Source organism: Carcharhinus amblyrhynchos, chromosome 7, assembly GCF_965287045.1.
Source record: "Carcharhinus amblyrhynchos chromosome 7, sCarAmb.v2.hapA, whole genome shotgun sequence".
In the NCBI taxonomy this organism is placed as follows: Eukaryota; Metazoa; Chordata; class Chondrichthyes; order Carcharhiniformes; family Carcharhinidae; genus Carcharhinus; species Carcharhinus amblyrhynchos.
In genome coordinates, this window is record NC_137330.1 from 28,005,910 (window position 1) to 28,026,362 (window position 20,453).

The following is a 20,453-nucleotide window of genomic DNA, read 5'->3' on the forward strand; positions in this document are numbered from 1 at the left end:
CTCACTCAAGAGCTGCTACCAATCCTCTGACGTGTTCCAACCTTCCCTCCAAACTGCTCCTCCCCTGCGCCCCCCCCCCTCCAACGTGCTTCTTCCCCTACACCTCCCCTTCGGATCTCATGCCCTTCCCGTCGAGTTGCAAGTTAACCCTCTTTTACACAACACACACCTTCCCCCTTCCCCCTTCGGCTCCTATCCCTCTCCCTCTCCAACAGGCACACCCGCCTTCTGGAGCTGCCTGCTCCGCCCCGGAGGTTGACCATCACCACCTCGCTCCGCCCTCGGTTAGCGAAAACAGCTGGGTGAGCAGGAACTCACCTGGAGCCGGTTGAGTGAGTGGGGCGGAGCGGACAACTTGGGAGACAGTTTATAAACACACGCTCTCGGCACCGACAAGCTCAGCTCGCAGCTCCGCACCATCATTTACCGGATGGATAAGAAGTGAAGTGAGCAGCTCTGTAATCACAGCCCAGCTTCCCCTCCCCTCACAAACACCCACAAATATTTACCTTCTTCAACGCTGACATCGTATTATTCCCCCTTTCAGCACGCAACGCATGGCACTGAGGGCACGACCCGCTTAAGTCCCGGCCGCTTTCGCGACCTCTTATTTGCGGCTTAAACGCAAACTCTTTCCCACTGATTATAATTATTATTATTTTCCTTTTATTTTGCCCAGGCAACGCTCCGGTTGCCACGCATGCGCTGCACGAACAGCCGGTTGGCGGAAGCGCGTCGGCGGGGGGGGAGGGCAGAAGAGCGAGAGAGAGAGCCGGGAGCGCGCGTGCGCACGGCTCCTTGTTTACCTGGCCGTCGGAGGGAAAGGGCGGGGTTTCCCAAGCGGCCAATCAGAACGTCCAATTTCGCTAGGCCCTCCCCTCCCGCCCGTAACTGACGTGTAGTGTCGCGGCCTCACGGAGGATTTGTCGGTTGAACTGAAGGGGCGCGAGCGGCTTGAATGGAGATGTTAACAGTGTGGTTGCGATGGTGGACAGACAGCGGGGTGAGGGAAAGGCACTGGCAGGGGATGGGGATGAGAATGGGTATGGGTGGTGGTAGGACTCGGTGGGCTGAGGCTTGGGGCCCTGGGGTTGAGATATGGTCACTTGCCCACCTCCCGACTCGAGGAGGAGATCCTGGGTGCGGTGACGGTGGGTTTTACCGGACAACACAGTCCCGCCCCAAACAGGCGGAAGTTTGCCCACGCTGTAAATGTTGGGGGACAACTCAGGCTTCAGAGGGTGAGAGGTAGCGTCGGCCAACTCTGGTAATAGCTGCTTAATTGTTTCAAGGCATGTAGGCGTCAGTGGCTGGGCCAGCATTTGTCACCTGTCCCTAGTTGCAGTTGAGTGGTTTGCTTGGCCATTTCAGAGGATAGGTAACCACATTGTTGTGGCTGTGGAGTCGCATGTAGGCCAGACAAGGTAAGGATGGTAGACTTCCCTCTCTAAAGGGCATTGATGAACCAGATGGGTTAATAGCTTAGAGTGTGTTCCCTTCTGAAAGTCCAATCCCTGGCTGAGACCTCAGTAAATAACTCACCCCCCCCCCCCCCAACAAAAAATCTGGCAGCTTGCAGCACATTGTTCACAGACTTGGTATCTGTAATTAAAATAGAAATACTGAAACTGCACAGTGGGTTTGGCAGTATCTACCAGAGATAGAGTTTGAATTTCAGGGTTTATCAGAACTCCCATTGTGTTCTTTCTCTCTCTTTTACATCAGGCTCGTGACTTGTGCCTTCTGGGTAGTGAATATGTTTTGGGAGGTCAGGAGGTGAATTAGTCACTGCAAAATTCCTATCGCTCCACAATGTTTACTTGGCTAGTCCAGTTATGTTTCTGATCAGTATTGACCCTGGGATGTTAATGTTGGGGGTTGAGTGATGGTAATGCCATTGAACGTTAGTGGGAGATGGTCATTTTCCAGTACCTGTGATGCAGACACCAGTTGACGTTTATTAGCCAAAACCTGAATGTTGTCTGGGTCTTGTTGCATATCAGTAAGGGTTGCTTCAATATGTGAGGAATTGTGTTCAATCATCAGCAAACACCGCACTTCTGCTCTTGTGTCAGAGGACATTGATGAAGCAGCTGAAGATGGGTAGGGCTTTGGACGCTATCCTGGAGCTGAGATAATTAATCTCCAACAACCACAGTTGTCTTCCTTTGTGCTGGGTAATTAGCTAAATTGGATTTGCCCGGTTTTCTTGGCAATTTTCCGCATTGTGTTCTAGTACTGGGAAGGTTTGATGAGAGGTGCAGTTAGTTCTGAAGTCTTTGATACTGTAAATGTGTTGTCAGGACTCATTGCTTTTACTGTATCCTGTCCCTTCAGACATTTCTTAATATCAGGTGGCATGAAACGGATTGTCCGAAGACTGGTATATATAATGGTGGGAACCTCAGAAGGAGACAAATTGATCAGTACTTTTAGCTGAAATGGTTGGAAATATTTCAGTCTTGGCTTTTCCACTGATATGTTTGACTCGAGGATGAAGATGAGGATGGAGTCACTGCCTCCTCTTAATTGTTTAGGTATCCACTACCATTCACAACTGGTGTGCCAGGACTTTTGATTTGATTCGTTGGTTATGGAATCGCTTACTTCAGTCTTGCATGTTCTGTTGTCATCCATAACTAATTCACACCTAAACTCATTCACCCACCCATCATCCTGTGCTGGCTGTTAATCTACATCTCTTGCTCCTAGTTTATTAACATCTCTTTTTTCAAATATTTTTGTTTTCAAATCCCTATATGCCATTGCCCTCCCCGTCCCTATAATCTCTTCTAGCCTGACAACCTTTTACGACATGGGTGGCACAGTGGTTAGCACTGCTGCCTCACAGCACCAGGGATCTAAGTTCAATTCTGACCTCAGATGACTGCCTGTATGGGTTTTGCAGGCTCTCCCCATGTCTGTGTGGCTTTCCTCTGGGTGCTCTGGTCTCCTCCCACAATCCAAATATGTGCAGGTTGGGTGGATTGACCATGCTGAATTGTCCCTTAGTTTCAGGGCAATTAGTAGGGTAAATACTTGGGGTTATGGGCATAAGACCTGGATGGGATTGTTGTCAGTGCAGATTTGATGAGCCTAGTGGCCTCTTTCTGCACTGTAGGGATTCTTTGCTATCTTTACTCATTTGACTCTAGCCCCTTAAGCATCCCTCATTTTAATTGCTCATCATTTGTGCCAGCTGCCTGGATCCTACATTCTGAAATTTCCTCTCTACCCCTCTTTGCTCTTTTGAAACGCCCCTTAAAATCTAGCTCTTACTTGAGTTTTTGTCATTTTCTATAATGTTGCTTTTGATAACTTGATGTCAAATTTTACTTGTTAATGTTCTTGGGAAAAGTTTTTGGATGGGCTTATTAACATTTTTGTATAAATGCAAATTGTTGTAACTAATATCACTAATCTTTTTGGGCCTTGGTACCAAAATAATCATTGATTGTATCTGCCACAAAACCATATAATTTTTGTTAAAATAATGGCTGCTCACACTGCGCTAACATTTTGTCATTTGCTTTCATGCCTTTGTAAGAAGGTCACCATGCACTGCATTGGGCCATCTTTCTCCTGATTGCCCATTCCAATCCACGGTGTGCAATTTCCACACATGACGATAGAATTAATTTGGGATAACTCTAGCAAAGAGCTGGAATAGATACAGTATAGCCCATTCTCTCACCATAACTGTGGTTCATGAAATATAAATGAAATGAGAATGAAATGTGTTATATAATCAAGATACAGTGTGAATTAAAATTAAACCTAATGTATAATATGTATGCAGAGATAAGTTGATGAGGCTAAGCTATGTTTAATCTTTATCGAGTAGTCTCCAAAAATAATAAGTAAGCACATTCAGTATTCCCAAGTATTGACCAGACTGCTGGCAAGAAGTGAGCTTCTGAAGTAAAGTGTGGGTGAACTGAGGCAGTTCACAATCATACTGATTCAATCCATTTCCGTGCTGTTTGTCGGTCATATTTTTTCCTTAAATTTCTTAATTTTTTTCAGGTCCTTGCATTTTTAAACTCCTTTAGCTTAACCTGCTCACTTATAATTCATACATCCTTGTTATGATTGCTCTTAACTGAAGGACAGTTTTGTTTCATTATAAGGATAATTGTTTAACCCATTCAGCCTGTTACTTCTACAGGCCACCTTGCCTCAAATAATTATATAACGATATACAGTGCATACTTCCTGAGCTTCAGATAGATCAAGTATATCACAATGGTAATTACCATAATTCCATTATTTAACAAATTTATTTTCTACAGCAGCCATTGAATTGTATATAGCATTTAATATTCTAATCCCAGAACATTCGATCTCTTCTAGCTGGAGAATATGTTATTCGTTTTGAAGATTAATCAATGTTGCATACCATAAATGAATGATTTGGGACTATCAGTTAGTTTCGCCAGAAACAAACCTGCTGCTATCTTAGTTTTGTAGGACTAGTAGATGAATGTAGAGAATAAACGGTTTAAGGTTTATTCTCTCTGCTGCGATTAAACCTCTCAAAGGTAATGGATGCAATGGGGAAACATATTGAAGTGTGTACTCCAGGCATCTTGTTTTCAGCACTGAATATTGATACAGTTGAAGGAAAAATGATTGAGTTGTGCTTGACATAGATTATATGTTAGTGATATGGTGTTCATTTTTATGTGTTAGCTGCAGTGTCCAGATATGATCAAAGCACACGAATGGCTTCAAGCCCTAAAGTGCTGCTGCTTTGGGAGTTTCAGATAAATGAAAGCAATAGTTATTCTTGTGAAGTGAGGTTGCAAATTCAACTGTCTTGAATAACATCAAGAATTAAACCAACATTTCAATTATATTCAAATGTAGGAGTGTCTGTATGCTCAAAACACTTGAGATAAGCTATTCTTGTATTTATAATATTCAAAAGTGATAGAGACCCTTCAGCAGCTTGTAAAACTTGACTTGACATTGCACTGGAGTGATATCTTGATGAGCCTTTTTGGAACAATTCCACTTGGCCATCAGCTGTTTTTTGCTTAGGTCTGACACCCAACTGTTAAGTGGTCTGGAATGTTTTGCCATACAAAAGGGCTATAGAAGTCTTGGATTGCATTGGCTTGGAGACTTGGAGTTCCCAAACTACTAAAACAATAATTTCTCATCCGAGTAAATTTGCACATCTTCCTGTATACATAATCTTTATAACTTTTTTCTCTACAGTATTTGAACAAAAGGTGTTGAAGAAACTATATTCTTCACCACCTCCTGAAGGAAGGATACAAGAAGCTCCTACAGTAAATTCAAGGACAAAACAAAATTGGAAGGAGGAGGAAAGAAACAAAATCACTGGTGACTCAATAGGTATCTTGTGTTAAGTATTTCACCACAACAAATGAACCATAGTAGACTCTTTTGTATACAGTACCATGAACTTATTTTACCATTTTTTCAATTCAGGTTGACTTGACAGCACTGCTGAGACACCACATCCCCTCGTATGTAAGCTATTCTGTTGTGGCTCAGCAGTCCTGCAATTTAATTGTATATATTCCACCAAGTATATTGTATCTATCATGATGGAACTATTGATTATTTTTCATCCTGCTGTTTTAACTTTTCAAGAAACAGCTGAACAGCGTTGTCAAGACAAGAACTTGATGTATATTGGTAGATCCAGTATTTAGACTTCTATACTGAAATTTTTTTATATCTATTAAATATGGTATTCCATAAAGATTGTAGAATTATAATGGCAGCACTGTACTACAGTAGTGTATATATGGAACTGGATTTAGGATTTTTATTTTAAATGATTTTATCAGTTACGTTACTCATTCTGGGAGAAAACATAAGAACATAAGAAATAGGAGCAGGAGTAGGCCATCTAGCCCTTCGAGCCTGCCCCGCCATTCAATAAGATCATGGCTGATCTGTCGTGGCTCAGTTCCACATTCCCGCCCTCTCCCCATAACCCTTAATCCCCTCGCTTATCAAAAACCCATCAACCTGCGTCTTAAAAATATTTAGCGAGGTAGCCTCCACCACTTCAACGGGCAGAGAATTCCAGAGATTCACCACCCTTTGAGTGAAGAAGTTCCTCCTCAACTCCGTTCTAAACCGCCCCCCCTTTATCTTGAGGCTGTGCCCCCTAGTCCTACTATCCTTTCTGAGCGGGAAGAGTCTCTCCACCTCTATCCTATCCATCCCATTCATCATCTTATACGTCTCAATGAGATCTCCCCTCATTCTTCTAAACTCTGACGAGTACAAGCCTAGTTTATTCAGCCTCTCCTCATAGCTCAACCCCCTCAACTCCGGTATCAGCCTAGTAAACCTCCTCTGCACTCCCTCCAAGGCCAAAATATCCTTGTGTAAGTACGGCGCCCAAAACTGCACACAGTACTCCAGCTGCGGCCTCACCAATGCCCTATACAGCCGCAGCAAGACCTCCCTACTTTTATATTCAATCCCCCTCGCTATGAAGGCCAGCATCCCATTCGCCTTCCTGACCACCTGCTGCACCTGCAAGCTGGGTTTTTGCGACTCATGCACAAGGACCCCGAGGTCCCTCTGCACCGTCGCCTGCTGCAGTTTTTCGCCACGTAAGTAATAATCCTTCCTACCATTATTCCTACCAAAGTGGACCACCTCGCACTTGCTAACATTAAATTCCATTTGCCATTTCCTGGCCCATTCGCCCAGCCTATCTAGATCCTTCTGTAGACTCTCCACACCCTCCGAAACATGTTGAGTTTCATTTGCACAACCTTAAAGTTATGTTCAGAAAGTGGTAATGGTTTCTAGTACAAATATTTCAAGGGTTAATCAGGACCAGTAATCTGTTGAGAGGGGAAAATGAAAGACTCCTGAATATGTCTTCGTTACGTATAAATATTAAATACTTGTTGCAAAGACAGTAATTTGCAAGTACTCACAAGTAGACCATGATTCTGTATAAATCTAGTTACTGAACAAGGAGAAATTCAGGAACATACTGATAAATGAATAGTGAGTAAAATCAATGGCTGCCACTTCTGTCACTGTAAATGTGAGCCATGTCTGTTGCTTTCCAAGAATCTGGGTGTAGACAGACCAGTGTGGGTACATAAGCTTTTGGAGAGGAAGGAAGATTAGCCAGAAATCACAGTTTGTATCAGAATGAACAGTGTAGGGAAGATTATGATCCCACTCGTGATGAAATAATTTAAGAAATTAGGTGATTGGTTCAATAGCAGGATGTCAGATATTAAGGTAACTACAAATATCTCATGCTGGCCATCACTGGACCAGTCAGATTACAAAGGTAAATACACAGTTAGAAGCAAAGTGGAGGATAGAAGGCCTCAGATTTCTGGTGCATGTAAACTGGCCAATACGGTGAACAGCTGGAACCAGTATCCTTGCAATGTAATCCTGGCTCTGTGTAATGAAGTGCTACAGGTAGATAATTTAAAAGGATGGAAACATTTGGGAAATGGAATTCATAGTTCAGTGTAATGTCAGAAAAGTATAAGGCTAATTATTGGAAAAAATACAATATTGCTGAGAAAAGTGTGATAGGAGATAGAACTGCGCCTAAGTGAAATGCAAAGTAAAATTATGTAGAGCCATAGTCTGTATAAATATTTATGATTGAAGACCAATGGAAAGGAAAGAAGCCAATTTCATTCAATGAAAGGGAAATTGAAGTATTTTACAGGCTGTCATGTAAAATCAAGGCAATAGATCAAATTTGAAAATTGAAAGACAAGTGCAGTTGGCAACATAGAATTTGGAAAAGTAAGCCATGACAAGAATACTATAAAGCTGTTAGAGGATAAATGGGCTCAAACAATGAGAACTGTTCAAAACCATAATGACAGGAGAGATTAATTGACAAAAGATTTAGTAGTGTATGGCCAAAGGGAGTTTTTCCTGTCTTCCACCTGATCACAGATTTTCATTTTTGTTCTTTTCTAACTTCTCCCCTCCCCCGTCCCTTTAATTTGCTTAAAACCTATAACATTCCTAACTTTTTCCCAGTTCTTGATGAAAGATTGTTGATTTTAAGTATTAACTCACTCCATTAATGCTTGACCTCCTGAGTATTTTCAGCATGTTCTGTTTTCAGTTTTGATTTCCAGCATCTATGTTTTGCTTTATGTGCCAATGTGTATTAACTTCATTTAGCATGTAACACAAAAAATTTCTTTTGAATATAAATATTAATTGTGGATCTTGTGTAATAACCATAATCTTGTACGATTGTTTAATAAAAAAAATTGAAGATTTACTAAATGTAAAGAAATCAAGTACCAAATTTTGTTGCAAATCTTTTGTAGGTGATGCACAAATTATTCCTGTATGCAGAAAAGTCTACACAGTGAGCCTGCCGCCTTCGGGGATTGAAGTGTGCTCAACTAGATCAAATGAACAGCATGAATCTAAAGATTCAAGTGGTGAAGAACCAGAAGGTAACAACATCAGTTTATTTTTTTTAATCAATGGACATTAGTGATATCAAATGTCAGCAGTCCACTCGTAACACATTTATATCCCAAATATGGGTTAACATGAACAAATGTTACAATATTTGATCTTCTCCATAAACACATTTTTTTTTAATATCTTGTCAACTGCTTTCAGTGATACTAAGTTGATTGCTTTGTCCTAGACAGTGTTGAGCTGCTTACTGTTGGCTGAATGGATGTAGTTGCAACAAATGGAGAGTATTCTATCACGCTCCAAATTTGTTCCTTTGTAAATCAAGGGGTGAGCCACTTCGTGCAGAATACTCAGCATTTGACCTACTTTGGTCGTCATGGCAATTTATATGATTGATCTAGTTGAGTTTCTAGTGAATGCTGACCTCAGGATTGTGATGGTGTGTTGATTTTGCCATTTAGCATTAAGTAAAAGTGACCCAGAGCCACGTTAAACTAATAACTGAGATGGTATATGTTGATGTTAAGCAAATCTCAGTATTGCATGTTGCCTGGTTGTAGGCAAATTGTAAGCATTCTGTTTTATGCCTGATTTGAATCTTATGGCTGTTGGAGGGGTCAGAGGGTGAGTTGATGGAACAAAAATCTGGAGAATGGGTGGACAATGAAGAGGTTTTGTTTATTTTGTTCAGATTGGAATTACTTGCTGCTTATGTGGTACAGATATTCCCTATCATTTGTCAGTCTAAACCTAAATGTTAAGGTCCTGTGATATGCTAGCATAGGCTGTTTCATCACACAAGAAGTTAGCAAAATGTCCTACTCCTGAATTTATGGAGGGCACCATTGATTTTAAGATGACCAGGTCAAGGATTCTTGAATTTCTGCAGCAGTGTCCTTGGCTGTGATCCTGAAGACTTTTTTTTTAGCTAGACATGATTCTAGTAGAACTTAAACTTCATCGAACTCTTGGTGATGCCTTTACTGATTGAGATGAGGGTGATAGATTGGCAGCCAACCAAGATTAATTCTTCCTTTTTATATCATGGTTAGCATATGCAGGGCTGATATTCCATAACAATGGATATATGTGTTATCGGAAACATTTTGCTGTGATGTGTAGACCTTCAGCGTTTACGCTAGATTGTTATCAGGACCCATTGCTTTTGTTACACATTGTTCAGATGCTTTCCAATGATAACTAGAATAATCCAAAAGTGTGTGTGCTGGAAAATCTTAGCAGATCTGACAGCTTCTGTGGGGAACGAATAGAACCAATGTTTCGAGTAGATGACCCCTCGTCAGAGCTGAGAGCAAGCTCTCAGCTGATTCTCTTTGCTCTCAGCACTGACGAAATGTTGGAGTAGAACATTTTGCTAACTTCTTGTGTGATGAAACAGCCCGTGCTAGCAGATCACAGGACCTTAGGGTGACAAATGATAGAGAATATTTGTACCACATAAACAGCAAGTAATTCCGATCTGAACAAAGTCTCTGCTGAGATATTCCAGCATTTCCTCTTTTTGTTTCAGATTCCAGTATCCGCAGTAATTTACTTTTAACAGAATAATCCAAATTGTCTATACATTGGTATCAGTAATACTGGGTTCTGTAAATCTGTGTTGATTGTTTTCAGTAGTAAGCTGACTCCATATTGATAACAATTATGATTTTATTTTAACTTAAGAAAGATTTAATATATTGCAGTATTCAAACACATTTTTAAAATGGCAATTGAGAATTAAATTGATCTCTTTTTTTCCCTTTTGGGTAGAAGATTTGAATTTGCTCCTTTCATTTGCATACATAGCTGCACTCTTCTGGTGATTTTCCTGACCTTTGTACCCTGAGAGTGATGCAAACCACTAGGATGTACCCACACCCAGAAATCCATTCATTTGAAATCAGTTTATTTAGGCATCAACTTTTTGGTTCCTTTTCCTGCTTCCTAATCTTAAAGCAGACTTTTTCTATGCCTTCCCTCTGTCCTTTATGGCTGGAGACATGTTACAGGGCATTGAGGATAGTGAGAATTCTATCTGTAAATAAAACCTAGATGTTAAATTACTTTTCCCTAATTCCAACAGATCAGAAATAAATTCAAAGTAAACTGTCATCTAGCAAAACCTAACGCTGAAAGTAGTATAAATGAATATTTAATATTTGAGTTTGCACCTACTTACCTAGAGAGAGAGAGAGAGAGAGAGAGAGAACTTTTAATAGCTTTAATTCTCACACTGTTCTTTTCCCTCCTCTCTCAAGCAATAATTATTAGATTTTGTAATAAGGCCATTTGTCATACTGCACCTACCAGAAGTTGGCATAACAATCCAAAGCAGTGTATTTGTACAGAACAGCACTTATAGAGAATAGCTCAACACTTTTTTAGCTCTAGCAGCTCCAAATCCCTCAAAATAACCTCATTAACCTCTTCTTATGGATAACCCTGTTACAGGGAAGCACCATCTCCAACTTCCTCATTTTTTTTCTCTATTCCGCACGAAGTGCACTAATTATAAATCTTATCCTTACAATACCTCAAGAGGAACTGAGCAAGATAATTGGCTAAGCAATGTTATCTAAAGATATTTCAAACATTTCAACCTAGTCTCTTGTATTTATATGCTGAGACTGTTATTGAGAATATAAATGTTTATTGATGCCATTGCCTTCTCTTGGTTGCCAAATAGTCCACCACCATTCTCAAGTGGATGTTATTGAGTGAAAGAACGTTGTCCTAATCTGTTAATGTGATCTGCCATAGACCTTTGGTATTTAGCAAGTATAGATAGCCCTATACAATAGCTGAACTAGGTTATTACGAAGTGTACATAGTGAATGCTCTGGCATACTCTTCACTCTCTGAGCATGGATCAAACACTTGGTGCGCTGCAGATGTATGACACAGTTTGAGCCTTGTGGTTTCAGCTGATTTACGTAGAAACAAATGGAAGTTAAGAAATAAAAACAGCAAATGCTGGATTAGCTCAGCAAGTCTGGCATCATGTCTGGAGGAACAGAATTAATGTTTCTTGTCCATGTAACCCTACAGAACTGCAAAGAAGTAAAAATGTAATGAATGATATAGTTGGAGAGGTGGATAGAGAAAATGGGGCAAAATAGAGCAAAGGTGACATTGACTATTATGGACATAAAATGTGTTAATGGTGCTATTAAGGACTGAAGAGTGCTAATAATGGCAAAAGGAGCAAAGCTGAACAACGGGACAGGCCACGTGGAGGAGGAATGGAGTTGTGATGGGGCAAGTCAAGGGATCAAAAAGCAAAAGGGGGGACCTTAAGATGGAGGGGAAAGTTCACAGTCTAAAGTTGAACAACTCAATGTTGAGTCCAAAAAGCTGTAACATGCCTAATTGGAAGGAGAGTTGTTGTTATTCTACTTCGCATTGAGCGTCAGTGGAGCATTGCAGCAAGCCTAGGATGAACATATGGGAGAAAGATGCTGAGTTGAAATGGCAAACAACCAGAAGGTTGGGGCCAAGCTTGCTGATGAAGTAAAGATGCTCCACAAGTGGTCACCCACTCTGCATTTTGTCTCCCCAGAGGATACAGCATTGGGAGCAGTGAATATAGTAGAGCAAATTGAAGGAAATACAAGTGAAATCTGCATCATTTAAAAGGAATGTTTGAGATCTTGGATAGTGAAGAGGAAGGAGGTAAAGTGACGGTTGTTGCACAATCTGTGATTGCATGGGAAGGGAATGAAGGGCTGGGGGCGATGGAGGAGTTGACCAGGGTGTCACAGGAGGAGTGGTCCTCTCTCACCTTCACATGATCATAGAAACCCTACAGTGCAGAAAGAGGCCATCTGGCCCAGCGATCCCGCACCAACCACAATCCCACACCCTCTCCCCACATATTCACCCGTCAATCCCTCTAACCTATGCACCTCAGGACACCAATGGGCAATTTTAGCATGGCCAATCAACCCAACGCGCATATCCATGGACCGTGAGATCTATCTCCAACAGTTGCCTTCCCTTCCTTGATCTTTGTCTCCACTATAGACTGACCATCGGTATTCCAGTAGCCCTGCAAATAGTAGATTCATTGGTGGTTACTTTCCAAAATTCTTTTGATTCTGGACTAGTTCCTACAGATTGGAGAGTAGCTAATGTAAACCCGCTGTTCAAAAAGAGAGGTAGAGAGAAAACAGGGAATTGGAAACCTGAGCCTAAAGCCGGTACTGGGGAAATTACTACAGTCCGTACCAAGGATTTCACAACTCTGCATTTGGAAGGCAGTGGTAAAGTCAGACAAAATCAGCATGGATTTACAAAAGGGAAATTGTACTGGACGAATCTACTGGAATTCTCTGAGGATATAACTAGTAGAGTTAACCTAGGAGAATTAGTGGATGTGGCTTATTTAGACTTTCAGGAGATTTTTGATAAAGTCTCACATAACAGACTACTATGTAAAGTTAAAGTACATGGGATTGCAGGTAATGTCCTGAGATGGATAGGAAGCAAAGAGATAGCATAAATGGCTCTTTTTCTGATTGGCAGTCAGTGACGAGTGGGGTTCCGCAGGGATCTGTTAGGATCCCAACTGTTCACTTGATATGGCATTATAGCCTGTCACTTATTTTGTTTTGCTGAAAAAGCACAATGTATGTACATTTCCTTGATGTCTGGAAAGAACAGCGCCCTGTGCATTAATATGTAGTTTCCAGTACATGCAAATGGGCCACACTGTGAGCCTGACTGCCAATGTAATGTTTTTATACTCTGATGATTATTTAGCAAATGTTTCTATTTGCAGAATCATATCTAATGTTGGACATTGTATATTGAATTTTGCAAGAGTGGGCCGGTTGGGTACGTTCTGTACCTTGCCCATTGCAAAAAGGGCTGGGACATACTAGGTATGCAGACCCTACATCCCGAATGTGATTTTTGTTTCAGCTACAGAATTTATGCTGTGACTGTTGATATTCATATGCCCACAGACAAGGGATGGGATATGCAGGGAGAGTGTTTCATTGGGAAACCTTGAGATAAAGTCTACTGAATTTCAGATCTTGCTGGCTTTCTAGGAAAAGGTCCTGAGGCATTCACTATACCTGTAGTGTCATTTGATAAAGATTGACAGTGATCAAGTCTGAGGCAACCAACTGAAGCTGGATAATTCTTTGGTAAGGCCACAACTTAAGTGTTCACTTCGGCTTTCTGGAGCACAAGAAAAATACTTGAGATAGAAGTTGTGCAGAGAAGTACAACTCCTTGAACTTCTCTGATTTGAGTTGGATGGGGTCAAGGGTCAATATGACTACTTGGGAACGACAGGTCTGCAAACCTGTCATTCTGATGCAGCAACTTAGCAAGCAGGCCAGTAAAAGTATAGCACAAAATGGAATAATGTTAACATAAAGTTTAGTAATCTGATACAGGTCAAGTATCTATCTGAAACCTTTGGGGCAGATTGGAGTCCAGATTTCAGATAATTTTGATTTTCAGATATATATAGGCCTGGGTCTACTTGACTTAGAATTGCTGAAAATTAGGCCAGCTATCGCCTTATGTAAATACAATAGCTAGAAAAGTAAGATGCATCATAAATAATAAATACAGGGTACCAAGTTGCCGTCCGTAGCATCATCCACAATCCAAAAGGAGAGGACTCGCGATGTAAAATGTAGCAAACAACTTGACTTCCTGCACTAAAGATCTGGTGTCATTGGCGAGGTTCGTGTCAGCTCAAGTTCATCAGGCTTAGGTTACAGACTTCCTGCGATAAAGGTCAATGTGGTTCAAACAAAAATGCCATATTTGGTTTCATTTGGATTTACACAAGGATATTGGACCTGCAGTAGACAATGATTCATATTGTGGACAAAATGGAACAGTGAACATAGTGTTTAGTAATCTGATAATAAACAATTATTCATATTGGGAAGTTACCTATTACAACTAATACTTGTTCAATTACAGAAGAAGAATCTTCCCAAAAATTTCCAAGGAAGCGTCGACGGAGAAGAAAGCTCAATGCCTCATTGATCGACTGCATAAATAAAAACGCGCAATCTGCATTTCAGCAATCAGAGGGGTTCCAGACAGGAATCTTGGAGGCATTACAACGAGATTCTGACAGATCTGAAACAGAAACATTGACTAAAAACAAGAGGCGAAAATTGAAAAAGAAGCGACATAAAGAAAAGCTAAAGGCTGCTGGGCTTGTACCCAGAGCCACAGCTGTGGAATTCACATATCAACCAGGAGAGGGCAGTAATGAAGAAGATGCTGCTGAAGGTGATAAAACAGCTGACTTCATTGACTTGTTAAATGCCGTGTAGGAATTGTGCTTTTCTGATGATACTTAACAAATAAGTTGCTGCCTGCCTTGGTGCTTTTCATTGTCACAGACTTCTTGGTGTCCAAATATATATGTAATTTTTTGGATGAAGAGGAAATTAAATGATCTTGTGTTGAAAGCATAATTTTGCCCACTTGCTTTAGAAAATGTCCATTTTGTTGAGGCATACAAGTCCAGCCTCCTGCTGTGCATTTTTTAAATTTGTCTTTTAGAATGATGAGACCATTATAAAGGCTATTTCTTTGACATTTAAAAATATTTTACAGTATCATGTGCCTTGTTTAATAAAAAATAAAACATTTTGGGATATAACTTCTTCTGCCACAGAACATAACTGTCATTGGAACAATTATAACATGGCAAAATCATTCATGTGATGCAGACCGTATGTTGTGTTGTTTAACTCCATTTCTGTGACTGACCTGAACACCACTGAATCTAAAAATAACCGAGATTATTCAAGAAAATATGGTGATTGTTTTTCTCAAGAATTTCAGTGTCTAATTTAGGAATTTGGAAGAGTGGTCACTGGCTGTTTTTTTTTTCCCCAGTTCCCCTTCAGTACCATTCCAGAATCAGCTACTAAAAGATCTGTATTTCTGATTTACATGCCATCATACGGAGAAGAAATCAAGTGACATGACTGAGATTGGACAACTTGGGACCCATATTTATTATTCTCTATCCTTACAACCCTAAAATTATTACATCAATTTAACTGATGAGAATGTTATGGAAATATTGTGGTAGAATGATGATAGTGCTTTTTATATAGAAAGTATTTTCTTTGTAGATTCCTTCCTTTTCCATTACCAAGAATATTTGTTTTATAATTTTATGGTCATCTAAAACTGGTACTGTATCTTTCATCATCAAAATTATGAATGAGGTGCTGCAGATTTTTGAGTAGTACTGTTAGCTAATGATTTGCTACTTCTCTTGCCTTAGCTTTTGTTTTACACAATATTAAGTTATTTGCATTGCTTTGAAGGAATTCAATAAACCTCTTTTCAGTGTTACATGCAAAATGTTTGAAGACTATTGGCTTATGTTAAATAGACGTAAGTGTCTCACCGCCTGCTAAATTGATTGTAGTGGCAATTGCATAAATTCTCGTTTCTAGGTGATGCTGCCTATCAATTCCATGACCATCTGAGATTTGCTCTCCCTTCAGAACTTGTTCTTGCCCTACAAGCTTTAGAGAAGCACATGGTAAAAATTGTAAGAAGTATTTTGTTTCACTTTATAGTACTTTGCACAGTGGCAGATCTTTATTGAAATAACACTTGTAAAATGGGAAATCAAAAACATCTTTAAATTGAATGGTTGATTCATTAATTTTTAAAGCATGTTTAATCACTACTGAAATATGGCTGATTGTGTTAAAATATTGATTACTAGCTTCATTATGCTTGCCAAATACAATCCATCGTCACTTGTTATATACACCCTGATTCTTTATTGTCTCTATTATAAATTATTGATCCCTTATCTTGAAACTATACCCGCTTGTTCTAGAGTCTCCAGCTAGGGGAATCAGCCTCTGAACCTCTAATGAGTAGTTCAAGCCCAAAAGAACAATGGGATATAATGTCAGATATAGCATGCTTTGTTTTCTGATGTAGTTTGAAAAACTAGTGAATATCAAATATTGTGAGTGTAGTATGAACATATGAACTAGGACTAGGAGTCGGCCACTTGGCCCTTCAAAACCACTTCACCTTTGCTGCTTCCTCCTGGAAAATATTCAAAGATTCTGCTTCCACTGCCTTTTGAGGAAGAGAGTTCCAAAGAAAATTGTTTTCATCTGTCTTAAAACCATGACCCCTTATTTTTAAACAGTAACCCCTCATTCTAGGTTCTTCCACAAGAGAAAACATCCTCTTTAAATTGTCCCTGTCAGGACCTCTCAGGATCTTGTTTCAATCAAGTTATCTCTTGCTCTTTTAAACTCCAGCAAATACAAACCATGTCTATTTTTTCCTCAAAAGATAACCCTCCTATTCCTAGTATTTGTTTAGTAGTAGTGCAGAGAAAATTTACTAATGTCTGTACAGTGTTCCTAAAAAAAAAACCCAATGTTATAAACAGTATGCCAGATGTGGCCAATAATTTCTCCAGCCGAATATAACTGATGCATAACTTTCCTACTTTTGTATTCCATTCTCTTTGCAATAAACTAACATTCCATTAGTTTGCCTAATTATTTGCTGTACCTGTATGCTAGCCTTTTACAATTCATGCATTAGGGCACCCAGATCCTGCTGAACCTCAAGTCCTGCAACTTCTCACTATATTTAGATTGTTTTCTTTATTCTTCCTGTCAAAATGAACATTTTCCCATTGTTTACTCCATTTCCTAAATCTTTGTCTATGTTCCCTTGTTGCCTCCTGTGTCCTCTTCACAATTTACTTTTCCACATATATTTGTATCATCAGTCAATTTAGCAATAATACCTTAACCCTCTTCGTTCATTTATATAAATGATCTAAAGTTGAAGGCATAGCATTGACTCCTGTGACACATCACTCATTACATCAATAACCAGAAAAATACCATTTATGGCTACTATCTGCTTTCTGTTCGCGAGCAAATCTTCTATCCATGCCAATATATTACCACTTATATGAAAAGTTTATATTTTCTGCAACAATCTTTGATGTGGCATCTTATGAAATGCCTTCAGAAAAATCTAAATACAGTATCCATTGGTTCCTTTATCCACAACACATGACTTCTTCAAAGAGTTCCAGTCAATTGGATAAACATGACTTCCCCTTCACAAAACCATATTGCATTGAATTTTTCTAAGTGCTCTGCCATGACATCTTTAATAATAGGTTTCAAGAGGAGGCGATGGCCTAGTGGTATTAGCGCTAGACTGTTGATCCAGAAATTCAATTATGTTCTGAAGACTTGGGTTTGAATCCCACTATTGCAGATGGTAGAATTTGAATTCAATAAAAAATGTCATTAAGAATTTACTGATAACCATGAAACCATTTATCTGGTTCACTAATGTCTTTTAGGGGAAGAAATCTGCCATCCTTACTTGGTCTGGCCTATATGTGACTCAATTACTTTCTGAACAAGGGCAACTAGGATAGCAATAAATGCTGGCCAGCCAGGGATGCCCATGCCCCACGTATGAATTTTTTTAAAAATCCCTAAAACAGATGTTAAGCAATGTCAAACACTACAGATAGTTTTAGAAGGATGTGGAATATAATTTTCTCAGTTATTTGCATTTTTTTAAATAAATTAGTCTAATCAAGTTTGGGACTGAAAATTTGGTCAATTTCTCTCGTATGGTGGTTTGCCTCCCTGATGCTGGGATCCGGGATGTGTCTGGTTGCGTCCCAGAAATTCTGAGGTGGGAGGGAGAGGAGCTAGAGGTTGTGGTACATATTGGTACCGCTGACATAGGTAGGAAGAGAGAAGGGGTCATGAGAAGAGAATATAAGGAGTTAGGTAGACAGTTGAGGAGGAGGAGCGCAAAGGTAGTAAACTCGGGATTGCTGCCTGTGCCATGGGAACGTGAGAGCAGGAATGAGGTGGAAGATGAATGCGTGGCTGAGGGACTGGAGCAGGGGGCAGGGATTCAGGTTCCTGGATCATTAGGACCTCTTTAGGGGCAGGTGTGACCTATACAAAAAAGATGGGTGGTACTTGAATCCCAGGGGGCCCAATATCCTGGCGGGAAGGTTGGCTAAGGCTACTGGGGGGACTTTAAACTAGAATGGTTGGGGGGAGGGAATTAAGATGAGGTGACTGGGAGCGAGGAGATTAGCTCGCAAATAGAGGAGGATTGTCAACAGTGTAAGAGGGAGGATAGACAGGTGATGGAGAAGGGGAGTGCTCAGACCGAAGGTTTGAGATGTGAATATTTTAACGCCAGGAGTGTAATGAATAAAGTGGATGAGCTTAGAGCATGGATCGCTGCTTGGAATTGTGATGTGGTGGCCATTACAGAGACTTGGATGTCTCAGGGACAGGACTGGATACTTCAGGTGCCGGGTTTCAGAAGGGACAGGGAGGGAGGCAAAAGAGGTGGGGGAGTGGCACTGTTGATCAGGGATAGTGTCACGGCTGTAGAGACGGTGGACGCCATGGACGGATTGTCTACGGAGTCTTTGTGGGTGGAACTTCAGAACAGGAAGGGGTCGATAACTTTACTGGATGTTTTCTATAGGCCGCCCAATAGTAACAGGGATGTTGAGGAGCAAATAGGGAAACAGATCCTGCAGTGATGTAATAATAACAGAGTTGTCATGATGGGAAACTTCAACTTCCCAAACATCGATTGGAATATCCTGGGGTAAGGGGTTTGGATGGGGAGGAGTTTGTTAGGTGTGTTCAGGAGGGTTTCCTGACGCAGTATGTGGATAAGCCTACAAGAGGAGCGGCTCTATTCGATCTGGTATTGGCTAATGAACCTGGACAGGTGTCGGTCGGATCTCTTGGTGGGAGAGCATCTTGGGGATAGTGATCATTACTCTATCTCCTTTACGCTGCCGTTGGAAAGAGATAGGATCAGGCAAGCTAGGAAAGTGTTTATCTGGAGTAACAAGAAATATGAAACCATCAGGCAGGAAATTAGACAAGTAAATGGGAAGGAGATATTCTGAGGGAAAAGTACCAAAGGTGGTAGATTTTCAAGGAATGTTTGTCTGGAGTTCTGCATGACAACATTCCAGTGAGACAGGGAAGTTTTGGTAGGTTACGGGAACCATGGTGCACGAAAGTTGTAACGAACCTAGTCAAAAAGAACAGTGTACAATAGGTTCAGACAGCTAGGTGATGTTAGGGATCTAGAGGAGTATATGGCTTGTAGGAAGGAAATTAGGAGAGCCAGACGGGGTCATGAGAAGGCCTTGGCTGGTAAGATTAAGGAGAACCCTAAGGCGTTCTACAAATATGTGACGAGTAAAAGGATGAGATGTGAAGAAATAGGCCCTATAAAATGTGAAGGTGGGAACGTTTGTACGGAACCGGTTGAAATAGCAGAGGTGCTTAATGAATACTTTACCTCGGTATTCACGGTGGAAAAAGATCTGAGTGGTTGTACTGTAGGCTTGTGGCAGACTGAAAAGATTGAGTATGTGGACATTGGGAAGGAGAATGTGTTGGAACTTTTGAATAGCATCAAAATAGATAAGTCACCAGGACCGGATGGGATGTACCCCACGTTACTGTGGAAGGCAAGGGAAGAGATTGCAAATCCTCTGGCAATGATCTTTGCATCATCGATGGAAATGGGAGAGGTTCCGGAGGATTGGGGGACTGCAGATGTGGTTCCTATGTTCAAGAAAGGGAATAGGAATAGCCCAGGAAATTACCGACCGGTGAATCTAACCTCAGTGGTTGGTAAGTTGATGGAGAAGATCCTAAGGGACAGGATTTATGAACATTTAGAGAAGTTTAGTATGCTCAAAAGTAATCAGCACGGTTTTGTCAAAGGCAGATCGTGCCTTACGAGCCTGGTTGAGTTCTTTGAAAAATGTGACTAAACACGTTGACAAAGGAAGAGTGGTAGATGTGGTTTATATGGACTTCAGTAAGGTGTTCGATAAGGTCCCCCATGCAAGACTTCTTGAGAAAGTGAGAGAGCATGGGATCCAAGGGACTATTGCCTTGTGGATCCAGAACTGGTTGTAGATGGGTCTTTTTCTGCATGGAGGTCGGTCACCA

At 40.7% G+C, this 20,453-nt stretch overlaps 2 protein-coding genes across 6 annotated transcripts in view; one reads left to right on the forward strand and one right to left on the reverse strand.

Moving 5' to 3' along the window:
• dlgap2a (discs, large (Drosophila) homolog-associated protein 2a) overlaps positions 1 to 679 on the reverse strand; it is an 874,451-nt gene extending 873,772 nt beyond the window's left edge. The window contains exon 1 of one of the 2 annotated variants that reach the window (XM_080192052.1): positions 510 to 679. In XM_080192052.1, the coding sequence (XP_080048178.1) occupies positions 510 to 527 (18 nt within the window). In that variant the 5' untranslated portion in view covers positions 528 to 679. The remainder of the gene's footprint in view (positions 1 to 509) is intronic. The other variant, XM_080192051.1, reaches the window with a different exon arrangement.
• Positions 680 to 887: 208 nt separating this feature from the next.
• Positions 888 to 15,789, forward strand: erich1 (glutamate rich 1). Of its 4 annotated transcripts, none has more exons than XM_080192059.1 (4): positions 888 to 1,003; positions 5,224 to 5,373; positions 8,325 to 8,456; positions 14,380 to 15,789. In XM_080192059.1, exons 1-4 carry the CDS (start codon positions 985 to 987, stop codon positions 14,739 to 14,741), a joined length of 663 nt encoding a protein of 220 aa, XP_080048185.1. In that variant the 5' UTR covers positions 888 to 984; the 3' UTR covers positions 14,742 to 15,789. The 4 variants fall into 4 exon arrangements, with proteins under 4 accessions (XP_080048185.1, XP_080048182.1, XP_080048183.1 ...); XM_080192056.1 differs by lacking the exon at positions 888 to 1,003 and adding an exon at positions 2,223 to 2,537; XM_080192057.1 differs by lacking the exon at positions 888 to 1,003 and adding an exon at positions 2,226 to 2,537 and having other exon boundaries at positions 5,224 to 5,364.
• Positions 15,790 to 20,453: the final 4,664 nt, after the last annotated feature.